Source organism: Artibeus jamaicensis, unplaced genomic scaffold (assembly GCF_021234435.1).
Source record: "Artibeus jamaicensis isolate MK-2021 breed Jamaican fruit bat unplaced genomic scaffold, CSHL_Jam_final contig_469, whole genome shotgun sequence".
Classification (NCBI taxonomy): Eukaryota; Metazoa; Chordata; class Mammalia; order Chiroptera; family Phyllostomidae; genus Artibeus; species Artibeus jamaicensis.
The window spans coordinates 756,876-776,605 of record NW_026521847.1 but is presented as its reverse complement, the minus strand read 5'-3'; the positions used below and the strand labels follow the sequence as shown (position 1 = coordinate 776,605).

General features: G+C 49.7%; 1 protein-coding gene across 1 annotated transcript; it reads right to left on the bottom strand.

The window, feature by feature from the left end:
- Window positions 1–875: 875 nt before the first annotated feature.
- Window positions 876–5,049, bottom strand: CDSN (corneodesmosin). The gene is made up of 2 exons (XM_037151467.2): window positions 4,953–5,049; window positions 876–3,067 (listed from the first exon to the last, which is right to left on the bottom strand). The coding sequence occupies exons 1-2, from the start codon at window positions 5,047–5,049 to the stop codon at window positions 1,515–1,517; spliced, it is 1,650 nt and encodes a 549-aa protein (XP_037007362.2). The 3' UTR covers window positions 876–1,514.
- Between the last annotated feature and the right edge of the window lie 14,681 nt (window positions 5,050–19,730).

Here is a 19,730-nt window from a genome sequence, read left to right as displayed (position 1 = left end):
CCCTTGCCCACAAGCATGCTCCCTCTCCCCTCCTTGTGGTATGAGAGCTTCCTGGGCTTCCTTGTTTCCAGGCCTGTCTCCAGGACATGGTCACATGACCCCAACCACCCTCTCCACTTTCTCTCCCCTTCCAGGAAGGCAACCTCCCTCCTCCACTACAGTGCTCTGTCCTCTCTCCTCTCACAGCTCTCACTGTAGAACCACACAGCAGAGGCAGCAAGAATGTAGAGGTGAGGGGCACTGTTGGCTGTGCTTTCCCACTGGCTCGGACACTTTCATGCAGGCCAGTGAGTCACCATGCTTGGCTGCACACCTGTCATGCTGTCATCCTCATTGTCTTTTACTCTCTCCACCCCCAACTCCCAGAACAACACCTGCCTAGACTCCTACTTAGTCATCAGGAATCTGGTCTGTCTTTATGTCCTAACCTTCCCAAGTTTCCAGCTGTCCCAGAAACCCAGGAAATCCATGCTTGGGGCTCCCAGATGGGATGGTATCTAGAAGGGGAGGTAACCTAATGGCAGAGAAGCAGCTTGGGCGGAGAGGGGAATGGGAGGAACCAGGTGAGTGGGGAGTGAGGAGAAAATGGACTTCTTGGAGCAAGGACAGAGGAGAGATGTGGGAAGAGGATCTGGGAGACCAGGCAACCTCCACTTTCAGTACAACTAATATTCATTATTGTCCTTCTTTGTGGGAGGACCTATAGGTATAAGAGAAATAGTGGGACCACTTATGAATGGAAATGGGGCACATGGGACCTCCAGAGGCATAAGAGAGTACCACCCAGGTCCTACGAGAACCCAGGACTCCAAGAAAGCAAAAAGTAAACTTCTAGTTCACACAGTTTATTGAGATATCTGTCCAGGATCTAGAGAGCAAGGAGCCTGCTTGGGTCTCCTCATAGGCCCTGCACCTCCCTTTCACAGAAAAACATCTAAAAATGAGGGAGGTGGCAGCCAAGACAGGGATCGAGATGGAGACCTTGTGAGGCAAGTGGGTGCTGGAATTCACAGAGGATGTAGGGAGCTTGAAAATGGAGGTCAGGAGTGGAATGGGAGTGGGGGTGAGAACCTAGAACAGATCTCGTTGGTTGACCAGATGACAGTCAGTGAAAGTGGTAATTATTTTCAGATGGTTTGGACGGTGCTTTATCCATCTAAAGGAGAGAAGAGAAGATGACTTTCCCAGGCATTAGAGTTACTCTGGGACATTTCAGGGTTTCCCAGTCAACAATCTGAATGGTCAGGACTAGCCAATGAACTGTCTGTCATGTCTCAAAAAAATGTCAGAGAAAATTTTAGGGAGTGGATATGGGGCAGGGAGGGCACCGAAGAAAGCTGGGATTCTACACAGCTGGAGAGAAAAAGGGAAGGGATTTGGCACCCACGGTCTGGGAAGGTGAAGAAAGAAGACGAGATAAGGGGGAATGTGCTACACTGGGCAGTGGAAGAAGCAGAGCAGCTCTCTGGGGAGCTGGAGGGGGGGGTGTCACAAATGCATGCTACAAAAGTGACTTACGAACTGCCATGTAACTGTCCCTGGGGTAGGAAGACTTTAGGGTCAGCTAGCTGGGGCCCCAGGGGATTCACCTGGGCCAGTATGTCCCGGATGGAGCGGCAAGGCATCTTTCCAGAGCTGCCGCAGGGCTGGGCAACAGCTGAGGGACCAGACTGGGGAGAGCCATTGTGACCCTCATTCAATACTGAGGAAGAGACAGAAATGCAAGGGTGACCAGCAGAGCTGGACTTGCTGCCACAGGGCTGAAGAATGATTTTGCTGCTAGATTGGGAGGTGGAGCTGTGGCTGAGCGAGCCTGTGCCAGGTGGGGAACAGGGCCCCTGGGAAAAACTGCCACAGGGGTGGGAGCGTGACCCAGAACTGCCAGAGATACTGGGGCTGCCGTGGACTCCAGAACTGGAGAGGGAACAGGGGCCCCCTGAGCTTAAGGAACCACCTGCACAGGGCTGGACCCCACCCGAGCCCGCTGGCTGGAACACAATGGCCGAGGAAGCAATGCTGGCACTGGAGGAGCTGTGGCTGGGGATGATGGGGTTGCTGGAGAAGTATTTTCCCTCAGAGATGGGGGACCCAGCTGCAAAGGCAGGCACTCCTGGGGAGCCTCTGACAGGGTTATCTTTGGTGAAGTATCCCACTGGGTAGATTTTGCCCCCACTGTAAGTCATGCCTGGGGCCAGATAACTATTAGAGGAGCCACCCACCACTTCATAGCTGCCATAGGAGTCATGTACAGAGGTGATGGGGGGACAGGGCTTGCCTGAAAGGCCACCGTTGCTACAGGGGACAGCCTGAACCACTCCAGGGCCACCAGAGCCATGCTGCTCCACCACCACCACCACTGGCCTTTGACCCCCTGACACGGAGTGAGAGCCGGAGATGTAGGAGCTGGAGTGTGAGACAACAGGCCCCCCACTGCAGGGAGAGTCAGGGACATCCGAACTACAGGGTCGTAAGTTAGAGTTGACCCTTTGGCCGCCATTGCTGGATATCTGGGAAGCTTGGGAAACAGAGGAGCTTGAGCCTCCTCCAGACGGGGAAGAGTTTATCACAAAGTGAGAAGAACCACCATTGGTTGATAGAGCTGGTCCAGACACTGACTGGAAGCTGCTGCCTGACTGGGAGTAGCTGGAGGCACTGTGTAGACTAGAGCCAGATCCAGAGGAATAGCTGCCCTGGGAATACCCCGTCCCTGGCTTAAATAACACAGATCCTGAAGAACCACTCTGGGCAACACTGGATCCACTGGAGCCACCGCTGTAGTCACTGCTGAAAGCACTTGAGCCACCGGAGATGCTAGAACCACTGGAGCCACCGCTGGAGCCACCACTGGAGCCACCGCTGGATCCACTGCTGGAGCCACTGCTGGAGCCACTGCTGGAGCCACTGCTGGAGCCACTGCTGGAGCTGCTGGAGCCACTGGAGCCACCAGAACTGGAAATGAAGTTGCTGGAGCCATCCTTCCCAATAAGACAGGGGTCATTGGGGGAGGTGATACGCGTGGGGTCCTTACAGGGGTCTGAGAAGGTCCCAATGCTTTTAGCCAAAGTCCCTGGTGAGGAAAGTCATGGTTAGTAAGAGTCTGGGAGACTTGGCTTTCTCCCTCACCTTTCAGGCCCATCTCTGTCACCTGCCACTTTGATTTCTTCTTAGATTTCTCCTTTTCTGCCCCAGACTGTCCCTGGTCTAGAAGAGTCTGGGGCAGAAAAGGGAGGGAGAGGCTGTTGTCTCTAAAAAAAAGTGAGGTGATAGAATAAGGACATTTCCATTATTCTAGGAGGGAGAGAGGAGGGGCCAAATATCTGACAGAAAATGAAAGGAGACTGCAAAGAGGGAGGCCCGCAGGGAGGGTGCAGTAAGACAAATAGCCTACGGGACCAGCCCCAGAGACAGCGGGGTGGGGCGGGGAGACTGAGACCAGAGGTGGACGTAGATCCCCCAGGAAGGAACCCCTTGAGAGATCCTGGGACCAGATGGGCTGGGAAGACACAGGCAGAACAATAGAGGGCCAAGAGGGGAAGAACAAACAGCAAAAGAGATACTGAGAAAAGAGAAGGCCGGTCGTCAAGGGGCTTAAGTATAGAGAGCAGGGCACTTAGGAACATGGTCAGCAGCTTCTTTGTTAGAAGCCAGGTTTAGATGAAGGATGGAAATTCTGCTCCAAGCCAGTGCTGCCCTGCAGAAAAGCTGGGTGGGGGTCAGGATGTGGGGGCACCCACTGTTCAGAACCTGTTGGTACAGCCCGATGGAACACCTCGCCCTGAGCAACCCTGTTCTCCTGGCCCAGCACAGGGACACTGGATGGAACCTCCTGGGAGGGTCCTGACTGGCATCAGCTTCTCTCTCCCAGACCTGCTCCCCATCCCCACCCACCCCCACCCAGCCCTCACATGAGCAACTGCCTCCCCTCAGGCTGCTCCTGCCTTGGCTCTCTCCTAATACAGAACCAACTCTTTCTGCCTCACCTACCTCCACCATCCTCCACTGCCTCTCAACCCCTTCCAGTCCCAAGTGGTGTGCACAGAGCCACACTCTGCATATCACCAGCCCTCACTGAGGTTCTGTTTGTACATTTGGAGAAGCCAGGTCTGCCCTTCCTCGTGGCATCACTGTGAGCACTGAATGTGACCATGGATGTGGAAGGGGCTTGAAAACATAAAGCGTGACACATTGTGATGTGTTACTGCCATTGATACTCAAGCCTGCTACCAACAGCCAGGTCTCACAATCTGTGATGACTTCATTCCCTCTTCAACAAAAAGTTCTCTGCACCCCTCCACACCAAACCCCAGCTCTTTCAGTAGCTGTCAGCTGTCCTCCTCTGCTCCCCCAATGCTATGCAGCCTGTCCCCATTCAGGAGCCCTGCAAGATCACCACAAGTGTCTAGCTAACACCCCTGCCTGGGGTTTGCATTTGGCTTTACTTTGTATTTGTACTCAAACCTCAGTGTCTTCACATGCAGACTGGGAATAACGAATTTCATTTGGTTCCTCTAAAGGTTGAAAGTGCTAGAAAACAGTATCTGGCACATAAAAGGGCTCATAACTACAAATGGTAGTTATTGTGACTATTCAATATTCAGTCTTCACCTCCTAGTAATCAGCAACAAAATTTTTATATAACCCTCTCGAATTTCCAAAGCACTGTCACGTACCTTATTTGAGATTCACAGAGAGACTGAAGCTAGGTGTTATCATTAACCCCATTGTAGAGTTTCAGAAACTGAAGCTCAGAGAGTTTAAGTCACTTGCCTGGGTGGCAGGGCAGTTAGAAGCAGCCCCCGGGTCCCAGTGTCAGACTGTGCAGCGCACCTTCCCCCTAGACATGGTGTGCCCCAGGTGTCCCCCAGCACAATACCCCCAGACTTCCCCCACCTGGGGTCCACACCCTCCCTCCCATCCATCCTCAATCCCAGGCCACCCTCCCTGCCTCCTACCTGGAAGGAGGAGGCCAGCCAGCAGCAGGGCCATCACCCCTTGCCCTCCCACACACCCCGTCCTGGGTGCCTGCGAGGAGCCCATCCTGGACTTCATGGCCTTCAGACTGCCGGCAGCTGGTGGACACCCAGGCCTTTATGGCAAGGCTGGACATTCTCTGGGCAGGAGTCACTGTGGGGAGGGGAGGAGACAGGAGGGCAGTGCCCAGGGGAAGTTGGTGTGGCAGGAGGAGCTGAAGTAATCAGTTGGGGTATCTGCCTACTCAGCAGCAGAGGTGGCTGCAGTGTGAGGTACCGGTGGCCACGGCCCTGATAGGTCTGCCCTGGATCCTCGTTGCCTAACCCAGAACCTGGCACTCTGCCCCAACAGTGGCTGCCCACTCTGGGGAGGCTGCTCTCACCATGGGTCCAGTCACGTGGCTCCCTCAGTATGTGCTGCCTGCCTTCCCTATGTTGGCCTATCCAACTCCACATCCTCCGGACCGGCATTTCAACTTCCCCTCCTCACTGGTTCTCTGCTCTGCACCCACCCCACCCTCCACAACTGCCTGGTTAACCAGGTTCCCATCCACAGCCCCTGGGAATCACTACTCTCCTCCAAGTATAAGGGTCTGAACCCCATGCCTGTGCCACCTGTCCTCACCGCCCAGGGACTCTGCCTGCCACACACTTATCAAGTGTTCCATCAGTGAGTGAGCCTTTTCCTCTTAGAAACTGGGAATCTGCCTTCCAAACCCCAGCTCCTTGACCTCTTCCTTCTGGGGCCTCGGGGGACAGCATGAGGGGTGTTGGATATCAGGGCCTCATCCTGGGGAGAGGCCTGGGCTGGGTACCCCTGTCATAGCTGGACCTCAATCACTCACAAGCCACTTACAGCCCCTCCCCCACAGCTGGTGACCACAACTGCCGTGGGTGAGCCAGAGCCTAATAAGGCTAATTGGAAAGGTGGTGGCCCTGACTCCCATTAGCTGGTTCCTGAGCCTGGGTGAGCAAACAGGAAGCTGCCAGCTTGAGTCTTCAGAAGGTGATGGAGGGCTGACAGAGGCCTGGGAAGCTGGAGTAGAAAGGCAGGACTGACATACCTCCAGGGATCTGCGGAAAGGAGAGGTTCTTCCCCCACAGCATCCCCTCCCTCCTGCTTTAGCCTTGGCCACGCCCCAGCCACTTAATTGCTCACTGGTATTGCAAGAGTATCAGTATCGAAGGGAGGTGCCTGAGACTCAGGTGCCACAGCTCTCTGGTGCTCCCCCACGCCCACTGGACCTCTCCCTGCTGCCCTCACCCAGACCCTGGTTCTGTATCCCCAGTCTCCTTACAAGGCTCCCTGGAGCCCTCCTGGTCTCCCACCCTAGGTCTCCTGCCTGACTCTCCCTGCAGGCCCATGCTGCCCATACGACCTTCTGCGATGATGGAAATGCTCTCTGTCTGGCTAGAAGCCACTGGCCTCCTGTGGCTACTGAGCACTTGGATGGACTTAGTATAACCAACCAAAAGAACTGAACTTTTAACTTTACCTAACTTACATTAATTAGACTGTAAAGAGCCACGTGCAGCTAGTGACTTCTATCTAGTCTAGTCTCTGACTTTCGGCCAGCACCAGGAAATGGGAGTGGGAGGGAAGTCCCAAGGGGGCTACACCAGAGGGGTCATAGGACAACCTCCTCTAAAGAGGATTGACTGGCGAGGGGGGCTGGCTTTATAATCAGATGACCTGGCTCAAGTCTCAGCTATGGATGTTTATAGCAGTGTTATCTACAATAGCCAAGTGCTGGAAGACATCTAAGTGCCCATCAGTAAATGAGCGGATCAAAAAACTGGTATATCTACACAATGGAATTAATACTATGCAGCAGGGAGAAAGAAGAAGCTCCTACCCTTTGCAACAGCATGGATGGAACTGGAGAACATTATGCTAAGTGAAATAAGCCCGTCAGTGAAAGACAAATACCATAGGATCTCACCTTTAACTGGAACATAACAAAAGAAAAAAGCAAACAAAATATAACCAGAGACATTGAAATTAAGAACAATCTAACAGTAACCAGAGGGTAGAGGGGAGGGTACAATTTGAGGACGGGTTTTCAGGAACTGCTATAAAGGACACATGGACAAAACCAAGGGGGAGGGTGGAAGCAAAGGAGAGAGGTGGGATTGGCTCAGGTAGGGGGGTAGAGTGGTGAGGGGGAAATGCAGACAACTGTACTTGAACAACAATAAAATAATTTTTGAAAAAAAGGAGTCTTAGCTATGGGACTCACAAAACTTTTTTAACTGTCAGTGTCCTACTCTGTCAAATGAGAATATTTTAGATCACGCCTGCCTTTCAAGGTTTTGTGAATATCAAGAGGAAAAGTATCAGAAAGATTAAATGGAACAAGGGGCGCAGACATTCAGCAATGGAGTCTCAGTGTCCAGTCTGCATCCTCACCGTGGGGAAGCTCAACCCACAGCCCTGGGCTCTGTCCACAGTCTCTGTCCTGCTGAGCCAGCCCAGTCTCCTCTGTTCCCTACACTGCACACTGGGTGCTGTTGAAAATGACATTGCTCCTTTCTAGTCAGCTGCACTGTGCCCCTCCTGGCCACGTCTGGGTGTCAGGCCCCACTGGGTGTCTCCAGGCAGAGAAGGGTGGGGCATGGGAGTAGGGAGGGGAGTACCCAAGAGAAGAGACAGGCAAGAAGCCTTGTGGATGGGGAGACAGGGAGGAACAGTGGGGCCTACAAGGTGTTCCTTTCTAGCACAAACAGATGCCAGCATTTGCCTTGTTTTCTTCTCCCATTCCTCCCAGCATGGTCAGACCTTGGCCAGGACAGCCAGTGCTGGAGGAGGCAGTCTCTGTGGGCCTCTTGCCAGATCTCCAGCCACCCACACAACCTGGTGTTCAGCCACATTCCTCCTCCCACGCTGTTCTCCCGTATACTCTGCCCACCTCTTTCCACCCCATCAGCCACCTGCCCTGGGCGCTGTACTCTACTGTGTCCCTGGTGTTCACCATTAGCCCCTCTCAACTCAGCGCAGAGAGGGGGCAGGTACCTGGCTTCAGAGGGGGCAGGACTTTCCCAGAGCACTGAGGAGTGAAGAGAAGGGCAGGGAGCAGGCAGCTGAGACTTGGTCTGACGGTGCTGAAGGCATATCCAGAAGGAGCTCTGGTTTGGGTTGGCGTGGGAAGCTTGTGCAGAGGAGCAGTGGGTGGAGGGTGGAAAGGCTGTGCCCAGCAATGTAGGTGGTCTGTGACACCAGGCTGGAGGTGGGCTGAGGCTCTCTGAGCAGGGGCAGCATGGTCAGAGAGAGGTGGAAGGAGAGAACTACCACGTCCTGATTTTGACCGTGGGCCAGACATCACCCCAAGTGCTACACAGGTGCCCTGGGGTTTTACCCTCACAACTGCCCTACACTGTTTTTCTCCGTTTTCGTAGATGAGGAAACAGAGTTTAAATTATTTTCCCAAACCAGCTGGAAACAAGCAAAAGAGTTTGGAAAGGACTCAAAACCAAGCCTGTGAGACTCCAAAGCCCATGTAGGTCCCCTGCACGCGGACACCATGCTGGAAACTAGGGGCCGTGGTCCACAGATACACTCCAGAAATTCCTTAGACTCTGTGAGAACGTGTGCAAAATTTCTTGCATATCATCAAAGGCTCGAAGGTTAAGTAAAAAAGTCAACATCATGTGCTGTCCCCATTCAGGCTTTTCTTCTCTACGTTCTGTCCAGGGGCTGGAAGGCCGAACAGAAGTTCTAGAATAAGCATTTCATATGGAGTCTAGACCCAAAGCTTAGGCCTAAGACAGAGTAAAAGGAAGTGACAAAAATAAGAAGAGAATAAGGCTGAAAGAGGAGCTTATTTTGTGGTGGGGAGAAATGGAGAGGCACCGGAGTCACTCTGAGACCCGGGACCTGTGGGTCCAACCCCTCCTCTCTCCCCTCCTCTCTGCTCCGCACCAGCAAAGGCAACTTCCCTCCTCTGCTTCTCATGACAGTACCAGTAGCTGGGGGAACTCAGCTCCCCTGCAATCACTGTTTCCTCCATCCCACGGAAGTTGACATTCCTGGTCCACTCCCAGGTGTAGTGGGAATGGGTGGCCTCTCCACCTGGTCCCTGCCGTGACCAAGAGCCAGGAGAGGAAGATGCCTTTGTACGCAGGATTTCCTACCAGGTCTATGCAGGGTGGACCCTCCTTAGCCCAGGTGTGCCCATATGACTGACTAAACTCACCTGCTTTAGTCTCTCCCTCTCTGTCTGCTCTGTGGTTCTTCTCTGTGTAGATGACCAAGGTCAGAATGTGGTCAGATGTGGTTCTTCTCTGTGTAGATGACTTGGTCCAGTCTGGCTCAACTCCTCTGCCCTCTCTTCTCAAACAGACTCTGTAGCACATTATCTATGCAGCCCCCACACAGCCTCAAAATGTGACAGAAACCATTGGCCCTGGACTATAGGGTTCATGACAGTGGGCAAAGTGTGTGGCTGTTCACTGAACTCCAAGCACTTAGACACAGAAGACACTTGGTGATTTTTTTGAAACAAGAGAACAAATGGACATGTCTAGGCCTCCCTTCCCTTTCCATCTTATTCTGGAACACATCTTCCTGTGGTTTCCTCACCCTAGTCCCTCCAACCTCATCATGCAAAGCCCGCTGTAGGTGCAAGATGGGATACATCATGGCCAGTGCATCCAGGCAGGTGGGTGGGGCAGCAGACACATGAACTTGGCTCTGACATAAAACCATTCACCCATGCTCTCTTGTGGGCCCTCTGTCCCACCCTCACAGCTTATAGGTGATATCCCATTTTCTCTACATGAAATACTCTTATCTCTGAGAGGGAACACACATCCATTAACAAGAAGCAGAGTTCACATGGCCAAGATGAAGAGGTCGTAAATTTCCCCCGGTGTTGGGAAGAGGGAAGACAGTGCTGTGTACTTCCAGAATTCTGGGTAATATTGTTAGGGAGTCCCACCCAGGTTACTGTGTCGCCATAACTGAGAACTGCTGCTCTGCTGTGGACTCTGCTCAGCTCTCCCCTCTTCCTCCTCCATTCTGCTCCCAGTTTCTCATTCTGTCCTCTAGGACTGACCTCCTGGAACTTGGCCTGCTTGGCCTCCATCGTTGCTCTTCCTGTGCCCTGCCCTAACCCCCTTACAGCCCCACTGGAACCCTCCAAGGGACCCAGGGCACTGCAACTGGGACATAGGAGTAAGGACTGGGGTCAGAGGACTGGGGGCAGGGCTGGTGGCATCTTCATACAATGAATCCTGGAAAGGAAGACTTGGGGAGGTGAGATGGGGGCTGTGCCCAGCAGGCTTCCCATCAACCCCCCTCCCCCAACCTTTCTGCAAGCAGCAGGGAATCAGCTGAGTGATCGTCATGCTCCTTGGGCTCAAGATCTCATTGCTCTGTTCAAGTCACATCTGATATGGCCACCAGCCCTCTCGTCTTGTGAGGAAGTGAATACAGAGGCTGTGATTAGCCCTCAGAGTAACAATAATATTTTTCCCATTCCCTGTTCCATGGACCAAGCACAGGAAACCAGTGCTCATCATCTGCTCGTTACACTCACCAATTAGTCATTCACTGGGCTATTAATGCTTTTAGTTGTCATTGGTCACCCAGAATTAAGGACTTGGCTCCCTCCCCAGCACCGAGGACCGAGTAGGGGAGGGTGAGAGGGATACCAGAGTGCAGTCTGAATATGTTTTCAGAAGCTGGAAGTACCTGTTCCAGAAGGGTATCCTGGCAGGCGTGGCCCTCAAAGCTTCCAGGGAGGAATGGCATGGGCCCAATCTCTCTCCTTCTATCCTGTATAAATCCTCTGGCTGAGAACCCCTCAAGAGCAGAGAGCTTCTCCTGCCCCGTGTGTCCTGGCACCAGCACAGATGGGACGAGGACACACGGAACCCTGCTGGCGAGGCTGAGTGCCCAGCCTGAGAGTGAGCGACACTGACTCCTCACCAGGGTGCCTCGGTCAGCTCATCACAAACATGAGCACAGGTGGCACTCTATCTCAGCGACCAGCCCTTTCGCTGGGCAGATGCCGGGTTCAGGGGGATAAGGCACCACCTACTCCCAGTGTGGGGCTTTCCTGGAATCAGGCTGGTTTCCCCTTCTCCTGGGTGGCTCACTCCCTCGTTTGGTTCTGTGCTCTCTGCCTGTCATACCCTCAGAGGCTCTCCCTGACTTTCCCATTTAAAATTGCAGCCCATTCCCACAAGGACCATCATTTCCTCCTCCCTCTGCCAGTTTTTCCTCGCAGCACTCCTCAGGACATGGCATCTGGTTACCTACTGGCCCTGCTCTCTGTGACTTAGTGCTGTACCCACAGCTCTAGAGCATGGACTGGCTCCTGGGGAGAACATGGTAGTCAGTAAAAGAAAGAATAATGAATGTATGCACCACTGGGCCAGGGAGCCTGTGCCAGACTTTTCCTGAGGGCCCTGGAGGCTGCCTCACCTCAACTCTTGTGCCTGACTCACCATAGAGGGGTCACCTTAGTGACTGAAGGGCTTTGGTAGGGCCTGATGGAGGTGGGGGATGGTGAAGTTAAAGGCAAAGAACAAGGAGGGAGTCTCTGGACCGCCCTCTGGTGGTAGACTCTGGAAAACACAAGAGGAATTTAGGTCCTCAGCATTACCCGGGGATTTAGAAACTATTAAAGAAATACCCTGAGTTCTGGCCAAGATGGAGGCATAGGTAGAAACCCTTCACTTCCTCACACAACCAAAAGGAGAATAACAACCAATCTAAAATCAGTAAACAACCAGAAGTGCCAGAAAATCAAACTGCATGGAACTCCAACAACCAAGAAATTAAAGAAACAGCCAACCAGACCAACCAGACTGGTAAGACAGTGGACAGAGAGAACCTACAGCAAGGTGGTGGACCCCACGGCAGGGCTGGCTGAATGGGAAACCGGGACTCAGAGCTGACTGTGGACTACAGCAGTTGCGGTGGGAGAAACTCCCAGCCTCACATGAGAGTTCGTTGGAAAGTGGGCTAGAGCCAAGCAGGTGAGCTGCATTGTTCTCTCTCTGGCCCCTCCCCCCCACAGGCAGTGCGAAAGCACAGCAAAGAGGGTTGCCCTACCCTGGTGAAAACCTAAGGCCCCTCCCCCTTACAACTTAATAGGTGCACAAAAGCAAAGAAATAAGGCCAAAAGGAAAGAACAGAGCAAAACTTCAGAAAAAGAGCTAAGTGATGAGGAAATAGCCAATCTATCTGATGGAGACTTCAAAGCCCTGGTAATCAAAATGTTCACAGAACTGATTGAGCTTGGTTGAAAATGAAAGAACAAATGAAAGATATCCAAAATAAAATAAAGCAAAATATTCAGGGAACCAACAGTGACAGGAAGGAAACCAGGACCCAAACCAACAATTTGGAACAAAAGGAAGAAATAAACATCCAACTGGAACAGAATGAAGAAACAAGAATCAAAAAAAAAATGAAGAGAGGCTGAGGAATCTGTGGGACAAACTGAAACAGTTTAACATCTGAATCACAGGGGTGCCAGAAGAAGAACAACAGCAAGAAATTGAAAACTTATTTGAACAGATAAAGAAGGAAAACTTCCCCAATCTGGCAAAGGAAATAGACTTCCAGGAAGTCCAGGAAGCCCAGAGTCCCAAAGAAGTTGGACCCAAAGAGGAACACACCAAGGCCCATCATCATTACATCACCCAAGATTAAAGATAAGGAGAGAGTCTTAAAAGCAGTGAGAGAAAGGTGACAGTTACCTACAGAGGGGTGCCCATGAGACTATCAGTTGATTTCTCAAAAAAAAAAAAAAACCTTGCAGGCAAGTAGGGGCTGGAGAGAAGTATTTCAAGTCATGAAATGCAAGGTTCTACATCCAAGATTACTCTACCCAGAAAGCTTTCATTTAAAATGGAAGGGCAGATAAAGTGCTCCCCAGATAAGGTCAAGTTAAAGGAGTTCATCTTCACCCAGCCCTTACTATATGAAATGTTAAAGGGACTTATCTAAGAAAAAGAAGATAAAAAATATGAACAGTAAAATGAGAACAAACTCACAACTATCAACAAATGGACCAAAAAAAAATGAAAACAAGAACTAAGCAAACAACTAGAACTGGAACAGAATCAGAGAAATAGACCACACATGGAGGATTTTCAGTGGGGAAAGAGAAGGGAGGAACAGGAAGGAAAGGGTACAAAGAAGAAGCATAATTGGTAGGCATAAAATAGATGGGGGGAGGTAAAAAGTGGTAAAGGAAATGGAGAATTCAAAGAACTTATATGTACAACCCACAGACATGAACTAAGGGGTGGGAGGAATGCTAGAGGGTTGGGTTGTGCAGGGTGGAGGGGGGATAAAAGGGAGGAAATTGGGGAAACTGTAATACCATCATCAATAAAATATACTTAAAAATAAGAAAAGAAAACCCCCTGAAGCCACAGAAAACAAATGGCAAAGTGCAGACAAAGACTGGTCCCAGTCTGATGCTCTCACCTCTATGCTGTCATCTGTCCCCGGCATGGGAGTTAAGATTGCACTACAAAAGGCAGAGCTAAGGGGTGATATGCTTTGAGGATATTGGGGAAAGAAACAAATGATGAACTTGATTTACTTTAAGTTTTTTTAACTAGTGCCAGGCACCTGGTGGGCACTTCATTAAAGATTAGAGAGAGAAAATGTACAGTTGGAGAGATTAGGTTTATAGCAAAGAAAGTCTTTAGTTAAAAGAATTTGAAACATAATTGGCACAGTTAGGACTTCCCTCTTTGGCTCCTGCTCTGGGTGCACCTCTAATTCAACTTTTATCACTTTTATTGCCGTGATTTACATGTTTGCTTCCTCCCTACACACAGATCTCCTGGAGGGCAGGGAGGACTGAAACTGCTTTCCAGACAGTCGCCATCACCTACCGCCCCACACAGTAGATGCCTAATGCATTATTGTCATGAGGAGCAGCTAGATGAACACAGGAGTGGTCTGGGATCCGCCTGCCAGAGATCTTGAAAGAGCAGACAACCATGACTTCTGTCTAGTTGTGCTCATCTGCCCAAAGACTGAGGGCTGTGCCCCAAGCTTTCTCAAGCTAACTCACTTCCATAATTAGAATATGCCACGTTACTCAGTCTACACTCTTTTCTTTCACTGGCCAAGATTTTGACTCCATGTTCAAGTTTCTGAGCTATTGTTCCCTAATCTGTGGTCCTATTCTATCATTTAATCCCAGGACTCCATGTTGACATAAGATGCAACAGTGTCCCCACCACATTCCATCCTTCCTGAGGTCAGCCACAGCAGATGGAGGAGTGACATTGTCTGATCTGAGTGGATAAATCACAGTGGGTCCCAGATGTTATTCCTTCATACCATCCAGTCCCACTCAGTCTCCTCCCAGTTAATAAACAGCACATCTGTGTGCCAATCTGAGGCCTATAGATAGATATTAAAATCTTGTGGGTTTGTATCTATTAAGATAGATATTACCTCATGTCTTCCCCTTTCCTCTCCCATTCACCCACCTGTTGTGTGAAACTGGGAAGAAATAGTTTATAACCAAGGAGTCTGGCACAGTCTTGATATTGGCATTTGTGCTAAGTCTTGGACATGTGGTCACCTTTCTCAGGAGTAGCTTCCTCATCTGTGAAATGGGCTAGTAATTTTATTTACTAAACAGCTTCTGGGACATGTTCTAGGAGAGAAGTGAGGCATACAAATACAAACAAGGCTGTCCTACCCTCAAGAAGCTCATACTTTACAAGAGGAGAAAGTCATGGAAACAAACATAATATTGTGAAAATTAAGTAAAACAGTAGGAGCCCTAAATCCTTTCCTGAGCCCATCAGGGACTCAGTTCCTTTCACTTTCTCTCTCCTTTAAGAACTTTTCTATTCTTTTCATTCCCAATGAACAGCATGTTACTGGCTTGGGAGTTTGCTGAAGGTCAATTTGAGGGGTTCAGACTTCCTTCTTTCCTGCGTGGATGAAAAAGCGGTGCTGTAATAACTCATAGATTCCTAACTGGGGACATCATGGTGGGTAGTCATGCCAGCCTATTGTTCCTGAGCATCTAGGTTAACACACTTTGAAATGTCAGAAATAATAACCCTTAAAGGAGTAACCACCCTCAAGACAGGATAATCTTAACTATCCTGTAATCCAATACCTGCCTTGCTCTCTCCCACCCTCATGTAATCTTCCTTATGTTCCCTCCTTAATTCCAAATGCATAAACAAAGCTACAAACTGTTAGTCTTGGAAGACTTTGAGATCTTGTTCCTGCCATATGTTGTTAGTTTGTCTAAATAAACTCCTATAAATAATAATAATAATTATTATTATTCCTCTTCTTCCTCTTTTTTTTTTTTTTTGCTTACAAAATTGTCTTTTTTGTTTTCTTACTGCCTCACACAGCACCAGGGTGACCCCTCCCAGAAATAGGATATTTCAGGAGATAAATATTTATTTGGCCCCCTACTCATCAGTAGGGAAATTAATAAAAATAACAATGACTTGATCAGTAATAAAATATCCCCTGTTTTATTACTGTGTAACTCCAGTACACAGTTAGTTAAAGCTTTGAGAAAAAGAACTCCCTCTTTCTGGGAAAGGCCAAAGTGAGCTTGGAGACCCTCTAGTGGACCTGTGGGGTGCCCATCTCAACCAAGTAGCCTTTATAAATACCCCACCCCCCATCCCATCCTTGTCTAGGGATTATCTCCTCAGGATGGATTAGATGACAATGTCAGTTTGTAACAGTGGGAAAATTGCAACCCACCCACCATTCTTTTGACACTGTTTCTGTAAATGCTGACTCAGACTAATAAGTAGCTTGTAGATAAACAGCATGTTTGTATAGAATCCTAGGAATTAAGTTCAGAAGATACAGACTCCAACCTTCAGTCAACCCAGCTCTGGGATATTTGCTGACCTTCAACCATAAAACTCAGATGATGTAAAACCAGGATGACGAAAACCAGGATGAGGCACAACAGACCATCATTTGACCAGTTTCCAGGTCTTTATTGGAGTAGATTGTACTGATCGCACGTAGAGAACTTTCCAACTCTTTCCCCTTGATCTCTTTGTTCTGCTTTCCCTCGGCCTCCCTATAAAAACATTTGCCTTAACCAAGACGTTAAGATAGGCTTTAAAACAGGAGTCCCCCATCTTCTCAGGTGACTGGTACTTGAATAAACTAATTTCCTTTTCACTGGCATCTGTCTTAAAGTTTGGCTTCTGCTGCAGCAGGGGCCAGACCTGCATTCAGCTACAAGTTGGCTCACAGAGCCCCTCTCTGTTCCCAACCCCATTAAACTCCTTCCCAGAAAAAAAGAACTCATGGGTCTGTTCCCCCCGCCCCGAGTTCTCTCTCCTCTACTCTGTCCTCTTCTTCATCACACCTTCTCTGAATGGCTTTTCCTTCCTTCCAGTCACTGTCACCTCCTCCTCTATTTCTTTTTTCCCCACTTGCTTCTCTCACCTCCTACACCCACATCCTTCTCCTGCTTCTCTCATCCTTCCTTCTGGATTGGAGGCTGTCCTTCCCACCCTGATCCGAAGCAGAGACTGGGACTCACTGGGGGCTAGATAGTACACAGGCCAGACCTAAGACTGCTCTCTGAGACCCAGCCCTTTTCCACCTCTCATTTCAACTCTTGCTTATAAGCCTCCTGAGACTTGGCACTGGACACAAGAGTTTTGGCACAATCATCTCTGGACACCAGGACAGAGGGGCCCTCGGGGCAGAAGGGGGACCATTCTACTCCCAGCAGCTAGGACAGGTTGGGCAGGGAGTAAAGGAGATAGATGGGTTGAGGTTTGGGAGTCAGTTTCCCATGTCCTTGGCAACCCAGATCAGTCTCCCAGTCATTGCCCAGTCCAGATGTTGCAGCTGGAGATGGGGTCCTGGCTCTTGGTGGTTGCAAACAAAGAACTGGACTGACCACACAGATACTGTAAAGCAAAGCAAACAAGTGGGAAATTTATCAAGGAAAGTATACTTCTCAAGACACGGCAGTGGGCCATCCCCGGCCAGGGAATGTCTCCTTTCTATTGAAGAGTCACAGGATTCATAGGGTTTTTACCTAAGCTTCTACACATGCAGTTCCCACAATTCTCCTTGATGTCTACTCAGGGAGGAAACCACCAATACTAATTATTACCAGGTGTCACAAAGCAATTTTTAGAAATCAGGGTGCCGACTGATGACAGCTGCTGTGCCTCAGGGTTTCCTATTCTAGCTTCTACCTCACAGGCTCTTCCTGAGTCTGAATCTCCATGTGTCCTGGATCAACTGGAGTATGGCTGGCTCTCTTCAGGTTCTTTGAGGGACCTGAGAACAAAGAACCTGAGGAGTGCCATACTCCAGTTGGACGTTTCTCGGTCCTGGAATTCAGATGGGCCCTTCCAGAAGCTGTCAAGGGGAACATTATGATTCTGAGGCTGGGGGAGCCTCCAAGGCCATTCTGAAACCTGTATCAGGGAGGTGTCAGGGCTCAGAGGTCCTGGGGGCAGGACACAGACTTGCTAGGCAGAAACATCCAAAGTTCCCTCTTCATGGGGTCTGTGATCCCATTGCTGCCCATTGAGGCTGGGCGCCAAGAAGCCTCTGAGAAGCTGTAGGATTGCTGCAGGCCAGAGCCGAGGGCACCTCAGCCCTTCTCTTCAGGAACCTGTTGGGGGACAGTGTGGAGGGGCTAGGACCCCGAGGCACAACAAACCACAACAAATGAACCACAGCCAGCCACCAGCATGGACATGCTGAGGGTCCTGGTCCCAAGTAAGCAGAGGAAAATTCATGTTTCTTCCATTCCACACTTCCCTGCTGATACAGAGATCTGATCAGATCACTGGGGAGGAACAGGGACAGCCTGTAGGAGGAGGTTGCCCAAGGCAATAGTAAGCAGTCTAGGACAGGATTGGCTGAGAAGCCCAGCACCTGTGGAGCATGTGGAATTATGGGACAGAAGATTTAAAATAAAAGGAGGGCAGCCCTGGCTGGTGTAGCTCAGTGGATTGAGCACGGGCCTCCGAACTAAGGGATTGTGGTTCGATTCCCAGTCAGGGCACATGCCTGGATTGCAGGCCAGTTCCCAGGAGGGACACACAAGAGACAACCATACATTGATATTTCTCTCCCTCTCTCCTTCCCTTCCCCTCTAAAGATAAATGAATAAAATAAAAAATAACATTTAAAATAAAAAATAAAATAAAAGGAGGGCAGAGACTGGCTGTCTGGCTAGCTACCTCAAAGATGCCTGAATGATCATGGTGCAGCTGCCTGTGTTTCCCAATGGATGGTATTTTGGGATGGATTTTGGGTGGGAGAAAGAACTCCAGGCACAGCCTAGGATCAGGCTGGCCTGGCAGAGGGTGGCAGGGTTATTGTTTGGGTGTTCTACAGGGGACAAGCTCTGAGGCAGAAGCCTACCATTCTTCCAACATTATGTACCCTTTGTATCTTATTTTGTTTGTTTGTAAACTAATCCTGTAAAAATAAGATAATTGAAAACTAATAGGGGGAATGATAGGAGAGCTCAGGAGTTAAAGATTTTACCATTAATTGGTAGGCTTAAGTGACTAATGCATGTGGAAAGCTGTTATTCCAAAGCTGTGTAGTTTTCAAATAAAGGCTCATTTCCTTTATCACCAAAACTTTGCCTCCAGAATTCTGCGTAGAAGCTGGCAGCAAGACCCCGACTGCTGTTTAGTAAGACTGCCACAGTATATGCTGATGAAAGTGTGTTCCTCCCTCCTCTGGGCACAACTCTGTCAGAGGAGCTCCTGAGTCTGGCACGCAGGCCTTCCCTAATTTCCCCCAATCCCCCTGTCCAACAATGTCTCCATCTTCTCCATATTATAAACCCTTCACTCTAACCATTTCAATCTACTCTTTCCCAAACTCACCATTCATTCATGAATGAATTCAGCCATTCTTCATCTACATGATGGTTAATTTTCTGTCCAGTTGGCTGGGCTGCGAGATACCCAGAGAGCTGGTAAAACACTCTTTCTGGGTGTGTCTGTGAAGGTGTCTGTGATTAACATTTAAATTGGTGACTGAGTAAAGAAGATGTGCCCTCACCACTGTGGGTGGGTGTCACCCAGTCTCAGGGTTGAATAGAACATGATGATGGGGAAAGGATGAATTTACTCTCCTTGTGAGCTGGGGCGTCTGTCTTCGCCTGCTCCTGGCCTTTGCACTCCTGACCTCTCTTCGAAGACTGAAACCTACACTGTCTGCTCCCATGGTTCAGACTCAAACTGCATTACTCTGCACTGAATTTGCTTGGTGTCCAGCCTGCAGATGACAGGTTGTGACTCCCGAGTCTTGAGCCAATTCCTATATTCTATTGGTTCTGTTTCTCTGGAGAGCTGTGACAAATACAATGTATTAAGTGTCCACGAAGGCCCAGGCACTGTATTTTGTGTAAGGGGTATACAGATGAATAAAGAATTGGGAAAATGCAGTAATTAAAACCAGAGACATTGACAAAGGACAGACCTGAGTTCAAAGTGATAGGGGAACTCAAAGAGTTGAAGATTTTAGCCTTAGTTAGATTTAGCCTATCGGCTTAAGTGGCTAATGCTTGTGGAAAGCTGTTATTCCAGAAATTAGAATGCTTGATCATGAGACTCCAGGAGGTTGATGAGCAGGCAGAACTGCAGACTTTGTACCCCAGGCAGAGTCTGCAAGCAATGGAGATGTTGTCTGTGCCATTGTGTTCCAGGGAGGGAGTGCTCCTGATGCAGATAAAGAATTGTTGATCAACAGATAAAGAAGTACTAGGAAAACGAGACTGCAACTCTTAT